The sequence below is a fragment of the Lycorma delicatula genome, chromosome 3, assembly GCF_047948215.1.
Source record: "Lycorma delicatula isolate Av1 chromosome 3, ASM4794821v1, whole genome shotgun sequence".
Classification (NCBI taxonomy): Eukaryota; Metazoa; Arthropoda; class Insecta; order Hemiptera; family Fulgoridae; genus Lycorma; species Lycorma delicatula.
In genome coordinates, this window is record NC_134457.1 from 149,040,540 (window position 1) to 149,054,282 (window position 13,743).

The 13,743-nt window shown below is 28.3% G+C and overlaps 1 protein-coding gene across 3 annotated transcripts in view; it reads left to right on the forward strand.

The window, feature by feature from the left end:
• The window catches only part of LOC142322107 (DNA ligase 4-like), a 135,194-nt gene that overhangs the window by 21,433 nt on the left and 100,018 nt on the right, over positions 1 to 13,743 (forward strand). For 2 of the 3 annotated variants that reach the window (XM_075360802.1, XM_075360801.1), the window contains exons 2-5: positions 1,798 to 1,942; positions 3,960 to 4,120; positions 8,790 to 8,947; positions 11,924 to 12,099. In XM_075360802.1, coding sequence (XP_075216917.1) covers positions 1,808 to 1,942; positions 3,960 to 4,120; positions 8,790 to 8,947; positions 11,924 to 12,099 — 630 coding nt within the window. In that variant the 5' untranslated portion in view covers positions 1,798 to 1,807. Of the gene's footprint in view, positions 1 to 1,797; positions 1,943 to 3,959; positions 4,121 to 8,789; positions 8,948 to 11,923; positions 12,100 to 13,743 lie in introns of those variants that run through there. The other variant, XM_075360803.1, reaches the window with a different exon arrangement.

A 13,743-nucleotide genomic window follows, 5' to 3' on the forward strand; every position in this document is an offset into this window, starting at 1 on the left:
CTCCATAAACCTACAGGAATTTCTCCAAAAAACTACAGATAATCAAGAGACATTGCTCTTAATCTTTTTTAGCAGTACTAGAGATCTTGAAGAGGAATTACTTTCTGCTGGTTCCTTATTGCTTTTTAGATTTCAGCTGTTCCAATATTTTCCTTTCTTTTTCCTGTTTAGCCTCCTGTAATTACCGTTCAGATAATACTTCAGAGGATGATATGTATGAGTGTAAATGAAGTGTAGTCTTGTACAGTCTCAGTTTGACCATTCCTGAGATGTGTGGTTAATTGAAACCCAACCACTAAAGAACACCGGTATCCATGATCTAGTATTCAAATCTGTGTAAAAATAACTGACTTTAATAGAACTCGACTTCCAAATCAACTGATTTGGGAAGACATGTCCACTACTTGACCAACCTGGTGGGCTAGCTGTTCCAATATTATAATTCTTCAAGTACACTTGTCAGTTTGTGAAAAAGGAAGTGGTCAGGCTTTCAGATCTGGAGAATAGGGAGCTGCTCAGAACATTGCTAATGCAAAACCTTCTAGTTTTCCTATCGGACATTATGTTATGAAGAATGCCTTATGTCAACGGGCATTTTGGTGCCAGCATCCAATTTTCTGTAATACTTGACGACACAAAGACCCTTTTCTTGAACCTATCAAGATCCTTTTGTTAATAATTTTGATTATTTATGTTAAAAGCACAAATGAAAATGAAAAATCCTGTAATTTAAATAAACACAGATGAGCATTGATTTGAATTTCGTGCTTATTCATTTTTATTTTATTGGAAAGAACTTTGAATTTAATTTTGGGATTCTAGGTGAAAAATCACCATTTTATTTATAATAATTATTTATTATAATTTTTTTTGTGTTAACTTAGCACAGTTTTGTTTTCGTTTGCTGTGGTCATTTATCCACCTAAAATGCTAATGGCGTGGAGTGAATTATAACCAAAATATTAACTTTTGTGATTACAGAAATGCATACTCATGGATGGATATTCCTTTGATTATTTCCTTATTTCGTATTCTTAATTTTTTAGAATGCTACTTCTTAATATTTTTAAAGTGTTGCAGACTCATACAGTTCTAAGGGCGAAGTAGTTTACGGATGATTAATAATTCAGGACCCCCACCAATATTTTTTGTTCAATAATTCCTGTCACTTTATGTATTTCAATAGTTCCAGACATAAAGCCTTTTAATTATCCTCAAGACACTAATTTAGTAATGATGTGACATTGAAACTCATGCTGGAGTTTAAGTAGGCATTTGATCTCCACCTTATGGGGAGTATGTGTACAGTATGTTCATCCTAAATGCTATCTTATTCTCTCAGCGGAAAAGTGAAACCATGCGGTATAACAAACCAGTTGTCAAAGATCAGTTAAGTTAAACAATGCAGTTTTAATTCTTTATGTACATTGTTCGCTTAAATTACCCATAGGTTGGTATTTACACTGCTTGCATTTAGTACTTCCAACAATCTGAGCAGTTGATATTTCTCAAAATTAAAAAGTATAGGAATTTGAAATGGGATTTATCATCATACTTAAAAATGAAATTTAATTATGTTTAAAGTTTTGTTTATAAATTTATGTTTTTTGTAGTTAATTAAGAATAATATTGAGAAATATTACAAGTTGTGTGCGAACATAAAAATGTGGGTATGGGAAAAAGCTTGGATAATTGGATTCTTTTAAAAATGATATTAATTTCAATGAGTTTCATGTAGGTTTTCTGTAATATTTTTGTCACTATATTTTTGTTTTAATAATTTGTTTTAAATTTCAGACCTTTTAAAATGTCTGAAGCAGAAAGGAAGAAGGAATTAAAATTTCTAGACTTAAGTAAATTATGTGAAAAAATTAGTACGTCACAAAAAGATAAAAAAGGAAATATTCTTAGAAAATTCATTGATGATTTTCGACAAGTAAAGGTGAAGTATTTGATTTAAAATTTTTTTTTTTTAAATTGCTACCAGTGAAATCTTTTAATTATGTTTCTTTTTATTATATAATAGTTTTCTTACAAAAAGTAGAAAACTTTCCTATAGAGAAAAATCAAAAGCTCGTTGAAAGATTTATTTTAATATTTTCTTATTTTATTAATGTTTGTCAACTGTAAGTAACCTTTTTTATTAGTTTATTGTCACTGTATTATTGTTATCAGTTGCACATATAAAACAACCTTTTGGCTAACTATGAAATTAGGAAAATAAATGTTAGGATGATGCCGTGTACACTTCATTTACTTGGTTGAGAGTTTGACTTCTTGCTAATAGTTTTTTTTTTTACAGATTTGTATTATAATTTGAGTTTATAATTTAAAAGTCTAATCAAATTTTTTAATGTCAGTTACTAATAGAATTATTTTTTTACATCTCTTCAAAGTGCTTCTTTTAATAGTTTTTAGAATGACTTATTGTCAAATTCATATTGTTGTAAAGTTGTTAGATTTTTTAAGTGTTCAGAAAACAACTGTGGACCTGTTATTTAAAAATAGCTTTAAAAGTAGTAAACGTGAACCTTATTTTTAATTTTGTATTCAATTTTGCAAACGTTGTTTGTTAATATTGAAACAATATCTGATGGATTCGTTTTATTTTCAAAGATTTTTAATACCCATTTATGTGGACTATTTCTGGTGAAATTTGAAATCCCGTAGGAGGTTTCTTTCATAAATTTTATTTTTTACAGCCACTCAAAAGTAAAGATTTGGTGAGCTTAAATCTGCAGAAGATTTGTTGTTTTAGCTTATGTTAATTTGGGTATACCACCATTTGATTATTTGTTTATGTAAATACTATTGTTATCCTGTCATAAAATATTTCCTGCTATATTTTGATATTGATACTTGATGTTCATTTACTTTCTGTATATTTATTTGTTTTGAGAGTCCTGTGGAAACTGCTTTGTTTTCATTTTATATTAGTGTCTTGCTGGTTAAATTTTTTTGATGTTGGTATGACAGCTATCTTATTTTCTAGAATTTTTTAGAAAATTTCTTAAGAGCTTTAGTTATTCTGTTCACCCCCCATAGAGCTTTCAGAAACAATTCTACCTCTTAATATTTCTTTTGGCAGGTTTTATTGATTCATTGAATGTCTGGCTATGCAGCCTTTAAACCATGTTTTAATTTCATCTCCAATAAGCCTACATATATGTATGGGTGTATTTAGATATATAATGATCAATACTTATGTTAACCTGAAGGTATGTAGCCAGTTAGTCATCTATATATTGCTATTCATAGATCATTGTCTTGATCTTGCAAAGTTTTTTATTTGCAATATATGAATTTTTGGAACTTTACAAACGTTTTGCACATTCCATGTGACCACTTCTTATGTTTAAAGAGTATGCAGTCTAAAATTTCTTTATTATTTCCGCTATATAGAAAAGACTGAACCAATTATAATATTGTACAGTTGTTGCTATTTCTGTTGGACTGATTTTCTTAACGGTTGGAGAATTTACACGTAACGACAAATTAAGTTTAATATGAATAGTAATGAAGAATTGTAATCTTAAAATGTAATTTCTGTGGGTGCATAGTTACTTTCTGAACACTAGAATGTAGAATACAATTTTATTTACATACTCATTAAAAAAAAAAAAATAAATAAACTTAATATATGGAGATTTAATTTTTTATGTTAAAATGATTAACATTACATGAAAGGAATTTATGGCAAAGCGTGATTTATTACACTTCTGTAAGATATGTATTAAACTAGGTGTTAGAGATTTAAGATTTATTTTGATTAAATTTAATAATTCAAAAATAGACTAAATATCTATCACCTTCATTGTGAATTAATGTAACTTTACTTTTGTTTTTAGTTTTCATTACTGTTTTCTTTATATATTATATTTCATTTCTCTGAGTACAATTGGACTTATGTTCTTGGTAGTTTGATGTTTGAATTATTATTTTTTACTTTAAAATTACAGGGTGGTAAACTGTTTTATCCAGTTATGAGGCTGCTTTTACCACATTTGGATAGAGATAGAGGTCCTTATGGATTGAAAGAACATACGTTAGCTCAGAAATATATTAAGGTGTTAAGTATACCAAAAGAAAGTGTGGATGCAAAGAAATTGCTGAATTACAGGTGATTATTGTATTAGAGTGGTTAAAAATTGTTTATTCTTCCTTTGTTATGTATTACAGTAAATAGGTTTATATTTTTTCTGTTATGTAGTGGAGGATCATTAATTGGAATTAATTGAAACATGGTGTGTTACTACTGTTGGATTTATTCCAACAACTGAACTTTAGGGCAGAAAAACTTTCTGCCAATATTTGCTTCAATTTGTTGTATTAGTAATACTAATAAGCATGTAAATAAACCAAAATTATTATTTAAATTTATTGGCTGCTCATAATGTAACTGAACTATATAGTAATTAAGTTATCACATATTATTGTGTCTTTATTCTGGTTTTTAATTTTATTCTGTTCCAAAACTTGTGGAACATCTTGGGGACCATCATCCTGAAAATAAAAGGTGTGAACTAAAATAGTGGCAACCACAATCAGATTTAATAAATCAGTTCCTGTAGGTCACTAACGTCAAACAATGTTGGTTGCAGTTTCACTTCTTAAATGCAATTTACATTTATTAATAGCTGATTAATGATTCTATCAGTTTATATCTTTGAATTTAAAACAAAATAATTTTGTTGCCTTTAAATTTTACAAAACAGTGATACTGAAGAACAGAAATTTTTATTGTGTTTGGATGACTCAAAAATTGTTTTTAAGATCTGAATGACTACTAATATAGATGAGCATATCTCATTTCTCATACTGATGAACACATTATATTGATTCTACATATGCTCACTTTTATTCTTTGTAAGTAAATGTTTCTTTACAGCCTCCTATTTCTCATGATCGTTGGTTACATTATGTTATTAATAACTTTATATTTTACTTTAGAATAACATAGTGGCAGTTCATATGACTTTTTATAGTTGACTGATACATTTCCAACGCCTTTCTTTATAATAAAATTTGAGTCAGCTTTACTTATTTTATTAAACCGGTCATATTTAGTCACATAAGAGAGAATGTGATATTTTACTTGATACTTAATTAATAAATTTTAATAATTATTAATTTATTGTGTTTTTATAAATATTCCATGATATTTATAAAGGCTTTCTACATTTTACAATAATTAAAACACTTGTAAGTAATGCATTCAAATAATTGTTTGTATGTTACTTATAAACATTTTGTCATATACTGTTAATTATTAATTATCAGAATTTTTTTGTGGTTTACTTGTAATAATAAGAAAACATGATAAAATCAAGACTGTAGAAATGAAATGATCTGTTTGATATATTGCAAGAAGCTATAAAATATAGTCTATTGTAATAAATGCATAGCAGTAAACTTCCCACTACTACTATTACTTAATTTATTTCTGGTAAATATTAAAGTTTTTGCTTATTTATTGCTAATAATAAATATTTGTACAACAATATGTGAACAAGTCATGTGTTATTTTTAATTGGAATTTGAGGTTTCTGTTTACTAATGTTCTTGTTATCAGTATTTTAATATATTTGATTCTAAATTGGGAATGGGTTTAAACGCAAAGCAAGTTGGACATATACATCCTTAATAAAATCTCTGGCTCCCTATGTTCAACTTCTACTTGCTGCTTTCACACATATGTTTTTTAACCAGGTGAGGCAGTTATATATATATATATATTTTTTTTTTCAAATATATATTACTGTATCAAATAAATTATTTTAATAACAAATATATTATATCCACCAGATAAGTTCAAGTAAAAGGTAAGAACACTTGCCTAACTGTAGTGCTTTCAGAGTGTTACTCTGACATCAGCAGTTAAAATATAGTTAAAAATTTAATGAATTTTATTTTACTCCAGAATTTAATTTTTACTCCGGAAGTGATACAGTTAGGTAAATGTTCTTACCTTTTATTTGACTGTATCTGGTGGTTACAATACAAAAAAAGGTTCAGTGCATGATTTGGTTAACGGATTGTCAGTCAGTTAACACATGTTCAGCGGCATATATGAGCTTAATGGAATATCGATCCTACTACATCCAAGTCTATTCTTCAGTTGGATATGACTTTAAGAGAGACTGGAAGCTTGGTTTCTCAAACTGATTAATAATTATTATTTTGAATTTAATAAGAAATATTATATGCAAAAAAATATGTTACCTATGTGATTTCCACTGTTAGCAATTATTTCAGAAATGTATTTACAGGATTTTGAGAGTAAATTAGTACATCGCTCATAAACATAACATTTTAATATGAACATAGTATGTTGATGATGACCTCATTATATATAACTTGGTAATAAACAGTGAACATCTAATAATATTAAACAAATAAAATTCTTATAATGAAAATTTAAAATAGATAATAATAGAATATTAAATTATTTAGATATCAGCATTGAAATAAACAAGGACAACCAAATTGAAACATCAGCATGTAGAAAACCTACATCTAATATATAACATAAAAAAATCAAATCATCCTTGGACTCATAAAATTAATACATACAAATATGATTAATAGACCGACCAGTCAGATACACACATAATAACAAAACAAAGTTAAATAATGAAATAAACATCATAAAACATAAAGCGCTTGAAGATGGATTTGATATTACTTTAATTAATAATATTTTTAAAAATAACTCAAAATGCAATAAAAAATAACTATCTCAAAAGAGTGAAAAATGTACATACATTGTATGTTCGTGGCTCGATCAGGATATTGGGAAACTAACAATTGAAAATGTTTATATAGTTACAATTTATTAGTTTAATATTATAGAACATAAATAAAATAAGATAAACCAGTAATAATAATAATCATCAATAAATTACATACAAAATAGAATTTCAAGTAAGGACGTGATTTATTTACAGGTAGTTATCATTAAAAACCAGAATTCAGTCCCATTGACAAAATACATTATCATGACCGCTAATATTTACACCTTTAACAGCTGTGTACTGTATTACCTTTGAAGATAAGATTAGTTCATTCAATTCTATTCTCTGCACATACCTTTGCTGTTCACAAATAAAACTACCCGTAGTTTATGAATGAATTTAATACTTTACTCCTTTCACTAATTTTCTAAAGTAACTCACCATAGAACCTCCTGGAATCTTTCACTGTCCACACTGGAGTTGTTGTGATGTCATGTCGAACACTACCCTGCACCCTTCAGTACTACATGTTGACAGATAATGCCGTCTTACAATCATGTTGGACTCAAATGCTTGTACTTATCTCTTCAAAACTGATCTTAACTCATCTTTCCTGGAGTATTTATTCTATCCTTTTGACCTGCAGAACCAGACCCAAGTTGAAGCATGAGAATGTTCATCCGAGTCCTTACATTTTCCCATGAATTCCTACTCTGGTCCAGTAATTCTAATTGAACAACATCTGATTTAGGTGTCAGCAGGCAGTATTATAAACGATTGTTAAATGGACCTGTTTGCCTTAGAAAGAGGATTCCTTTTAGTCCTCTTGTGGATTCTTTCCATTAATATATTTTCTACTCTTACTTGTAAATATTTTCACAAAAAATTAAGGTAAGGTACATCTTATCTCAATATTCTATACCTGGTGGTTTATTTCATAGAATTTAAATATAATTAACATTGCAGAGGAAATATGTGAATCTTAAAACATTAATCTCGGTAAAATATATATATATATATATATATATATATATATATATATACATATAATGTTATCTAGATTTAGAAAGTTTTGTTTTCAGTAAATTTTTCTTTTTCCGTAGGATTATGGTTTGATTTTAATGTAAATGAATGTGTATTAAGGTGATGACTTATAAAAACGTATCCATTTCCATAAATATTTTGAAGAAACATTTCTTGTTAAGTTAACTGCAACTTTTTAAGGGAAATTTGCATACTGACCTTTTTTAATTTTACTGTTTACATTTTTGTCAGATGTTAGGTTTTTCCTGGTATCTATTAATTAATAATTAATGAAAAACTAACTCAGACTCACCTGGATGGATGTATTTTTTTAACATATTGAGGTAAAGATATTTTTTGACAAAGTGGAACTCTTTGAATTCCTCAGCATACACTAATTAGCATGTGTTCCAAATTTTAAAATGAATTATCTCTTGGTTTGCCCTTATTTAAATTCTTTTTCTCTGAAGGAAAAAATATTTCAGCTAGTCCAAGTTAATTGGAAATATATCAGGATTACTTTTGTAAGAAAATCAATATTATTTTGTAAGAATATTAGAACTAATCTTTTTTAACAAAGCGCTTTTTATTAAAATCCAATGCTTGATAAGAAAATGTAAAGTAACAATTTTATCTGACATTTTCAGAAATAGTGGGTGGCTGTTTCAGAAAAAATTTCTTTTGGTTTTTGTATGACGTCTTTAAGTAATAGTGTATGCTAAAAGCTAGTTTTTAATATATTTTAATTGTTTCCTTATTATTTAAATGATTCATGATCATTTGTTTGTTTTAGAAAATTATTGTTTATCACATTGTAGCAGAATCAGTATTGTATCTTGATTCATAATTATAATCTCACAAAATTTGTAATTATAAAATTTATTGGTGAATCTACCCAAAGTAATTTAAAGTATCTGTGATTTATATAATAGTCTTTTGTTGTAATATCTATTTTTTCCTTAAAATGCTGTTTGCTGTTTAATAAATTTACTTTCAGTTATTAATTTTGTGAATACTTTTTTGTGATTATAGAGCACCTAAGATAAGCGGTAGTGCGTCGGGGGATTTTGCTGAAGTTGTTTATTGGGTTGTAAAAAATAGACATTCTGGAGGTGAAGAATTTCTAACCATCGATGAAGTGAACACGCATCTGGATAAGGTAGCAGATAAAAATGCAGGAAATAATCCGCGTTTGTATTCATTTTTGGTTCAGTATTTCAATAATTTAAATGTAAGGATTTGTAATACTAAAGCATTGAATTGCACATTGAATTGAAAAATAAATACATTTTGTATGCGTTGTAATATTCTATTTAATTGAATGATAAGTGTTTTAATTTTCGAGTTGGTTTTACTAGGTTTTACTTGTAAAAATTTCAGAGCTTGTAAAATTTTATAATCCCTTTATTTTAAAATTATTAACTATCAAATGACTCACTTTAAAATAATAAAATTTTTCTTGCAAAGGATTTTATAGAGCTAATTAGTTTCACTTTCAGTAGTGGTGTTACTGGCAGTGTTCGTGATTCTAATGTTTTTCCTGTGATTAATTTACAGGTGTTTGTGTTTCATACTTGTAGAAAAAATGAAGTATTGCTTTTGTACACCAAGTTAAGTAGTGAATTAAATAAAGTGAATCAATAACTGTTTAATAATTAAATAAGATATCAATTTTTAAAAAAATGTTGACGCAAATATCCTGAAAAATGGATGTTTTATTATTTCAAGAAATTTCACAAAATATCTTCATTGTATCATGTTAAAAATTAATAAGGTTGTTCTAAACATCAGAACTTTTCAGAAATCGGAATTTTGAATGTTCACTGCATTTAAGTAAATTAAAAAAAAAAACAAAAGTTGTTATTAATTACCATGTATTTTAGTAATTCTATAATCAATAGTTATTTTTAAATTGGTAACCAATTATCTTATTCTTGGAAATCTATTTATTTATTCTCTAAGCACAACAGCTTATGCCCAATTAGAATCAATTAATGATAGATAGAGGAATTAAACGTATTAAGATTTAAAACCAGAATCTTCCAGGTAAAAGGCAGAAATGCTATATTTCAACATTGAGGTCTTCATTACATGTACAGTATGCTCAACTTAAAAGAGGCCCTATTACTTAGTAGTTTATACTAAATACATATTTTTGTTGAATTTCATGCATTGGTATGAAATCGGTAAAATAATGTAGAAGATGTTGGTATGACACTGGTGCTGGAGTGTGAAGGACTATTGCCTGTACATTTGAGTATTGCCATTCTGTTGAACATTGGCTTTTGAACAAAGTTGTCTAATTGTATGTTATTTGTTAAAATGCAGTTAACAGTCGAAGAACATATATTTGTGATGGAAACTTATTTAGAGAAAAAATCTCATGTTGTGTTTCGGTGAAAGTTAGAGAGAAATTTGAAAAGGAAACACCAATGAAAAGTATTTTTCAGAAGTTAGTTAAAACATTTCATGAAACATGTTCGGTGTTAGACAAGAAACGTGTCTGACACAGGTCAGTTTTAATCACTCATGTCATACAAGACATTAATGTGGCAGTTACTAGATCTCCTCATAGATCTTTGCAGAGACTAAGCCAGGAAAAGAACATTTCATTAGGTTCGACCCACACTGCAGTGAGGAAAATGCTGAAATGTTATCTGTAGTGAATGCAGGTTTTTCATGAGTTAACTGTTCCTGATTTTGCTAAAAGGGTTCACTGCTATCATTGGTTCAAAAATTTCATCAGAGGCAACATTGGTATTTTAGAACAAGTATTTTTCACTTACGAAGCGTTGTTTCATCTTAGTTATTAATAGTCAGAACTACCGAACCTGGGATATTGAAAATTAATACATTTTCTTTAAATTTTTCCTTACACCCACACAAAATAGAAGTATGGTATGTGTTTTCGAGGTGGCAAAACAATAGGACCCTGGGTTTTTGAAAAAGCTGTGGATGCTGTCATCTACCAGGAAGTTACATAACAATTCATAGCCTTACTGCAAGAGGATTGCATGACTGATGGTTGCAATAGAACAGTGGTGCCCCTTGCCATATAGCTCACCAATATCCCCAATCTGACTATTCAGACTTCTTTCTGTGAGGTTACAAAAGAAATTGTTTATAGGAGAAATCGTCACACCCTGTAGAAATTGAAGACAAAAATTACCAATGCCATCCAGGAAATAGACAAGGTACACCTAACAAAATTAGCCAGGAACATGGTCAGATGTGTTGGCAAGTGCAGAGAAGTGAATTGACATTTTCAACACCTGTAAATTATTATGTGTTTGTCAATAAACTATTACTTACAGACTAAAATAATTGATGGGGTCTCTTTTTAAGTTGAACATTCTGTACATTAATGAGTTTTGTTGCTGTTATTATAAATGTTCAATATTGGCAGAGTTGCGATGTATTGTTATAATATTTTTACTTTCTTGGCATCATAGCTCTGGAGTTATGCTGCAAGAAGGACAGTATGGTAATCAGTCAAAAAGTGGGTGCAGGTTTTTTGCATTTCTCTACATTTCATGACCCAGGAACATAAAAAAAAAACACAACAGTGGTGGGTAATGTACATACATACCTTTGTTTGAACATTACTAATTGGTGTGACCCCAATTATTTTGGAGTCAATATTTCCAGGGGGTGGGGTAGGTAGCTTCTTTATGGCCAATTTTCTCAAAATTTTACTCCACTTAATATTAAGCTCAGAAGATGTATACATGCTTATCTTACCATTTTAAAAAGAATTTTGCCTCCAGATTTTCCCCTTCCTCAAAATCGAAAAAAGCTATTTTTTTATTTATTTCATATGTTTTAGCCAAATTTTTTTTTTGTCTTCCTAAGCAGATTATTAGTCCAAGTGGCCTATAAAAATACTTCTGGGACAATATTGGTGGGGAGGGGGAGCCGATAAAAGTATAAAAATACTGCTTTTTAAGAATTTTTTAAATTTGTTTTATGTATCATTATTTTTCCGCACAACTACATGAGATTAAATAACCAATGCCAGGAAAGTATAACAACTTTGTTGTCAGTTATTTTTTTATTTTCTTAAATTATTTTGTTATCTTATTTTATTTTTTTATTTTTGGTAATATAACTTTTTTTATATTAAAATTTTAGTAAAAAAAAAATAATAAAATGTTTTATTACTTTAGGTGGTGTTGAAGATGTCTTGATATGGATGGTACAACGAATGTCACCATTAGAAATAAAGTGGCTTACTAGAATTTTAGTTAAAGATATGAAACTTGGTATAGGTCACAAAGGAATATTAAGATCATATCATATTGATGCAGTAGAATTATATGATGTATCAAATAACCTTTCAAAGGTAAAATTATTACTTAATTTTGTTGTTTATTAGTAATTAAAAGTTGCTATATCATAATTATTGTCTAGGTGACGTCAAACAAATTATCAGAAGCCACTTTTGTGATTAGAAAATATATAGATATTTAAAAAATTCTATTTTTTATGACTTAGTTTTTCTTGGGATGCTCCTGTTATGTCAAGATCATCTAAAAATTCAAATGTTTGCCTGTAGAAAAGATAATAAATTTATTGATCTCATTGTGTAATAACAAGCTTCATTTTATACGTAGTCACCACTTGTATTTAATTATTACTTTATAGTGCATCATTAGTTCTTGAATTCTGTCATTGTATAAGTATTTATTTGCTGCCATTTTTTTTCCAATAATGAAGATTTGTTCTTTCATGTTTCCTTTTAATTAGTGATTGCTTTTAATTATTTGTTATGTTTTTAAAGGTTTATATCCATGTACTGATACAAAAAAGAAGATTTTGGAGGCAAGAAATAATTTTGCTTCTCAGAATAAATTAAATACCATTCCCTTTAAACTACATCTATGATTTTCTTTTTTAGTTCTCTGTTGTTTGAGAGTGACGAATGGTCCTTGTTATTAACATTATTCTGTTATGATGATCCTTCTGTCTTTTATTTTTATTTATTTTTTTTTTTTTTACGCAGTAACTAGGTTTTAATATATTACTAATGTGAAAAAGAAACTTTTGGTATTTATTGAGGGAGAAGTTTGGTGAACTGAGGCTTGTGAACTATCAATGATTAATAATAAAAATATTATGCACAGTATGCATTAAAAAAATCACATAAGCCCAAATTAAATAGATTACAATACTTTCCCTTCCACAGCTATAGCTCTGGTATAGTGCTAGATGAGAAAGTAAAAGTAATAAACTGAAATACAGTGAAAAAAGACAATCCAGTAAAAAAATTCAATCCATTAAAAAATTATAAAAATAGAAGATGAAGAGAACCAATTTCTGATTCAGAAAGGAGTGATATAAATATTTAATCTGCCTCCGCTGCTTCTCAGATTGTGTATGGACAAGCAGTTTCAAAAATTAAAGATTTGAGTGCGTAACTGTCTGAAAAGAAAAACTAAAAGTTTTGAGATTTACTGATGGTGGTAGTGTTCCTTTGGGAGAAACCAAGATTGAGTTAGAAGAAACTCTGAATGACATTGATTCATTTCTTGGAGAAAAATTCAGTTTTAAATATAAATAAAATAAAGTTAATGAAATGTGACTGAAAGGAGTATAATAAGGAACTAATAACCAGAAGTTGTGGAAATTTGTTATTTAGTTTTTATAGTTACCAAAGAAGGATCAAGTAATGTAGATATCAAATGCAGACTTGAAGAGTCAAGGAGAACTTTCATGAAAAAAGAACTTTGCTGGTATCAAATATGGATCTTAGAATTATGAAGATATTCTTAAAAATATTGTTTAGATTGGAGTACTGTATGGTAGTGAAACAAAAGAAAACCCAGAGGAAAAGAATTTGAAATCTAATATTACAGGAAGATCTTGAAAATTAGGAGCATTGATCAAGTATTGAATGAGGATAACTTGTGTTGAATAGCTGATTGGAGAAGTTTTTGTTGGAATCTTGTAGAGGTTATGAGGTTAGTAGGCTGTATTTTAACACATC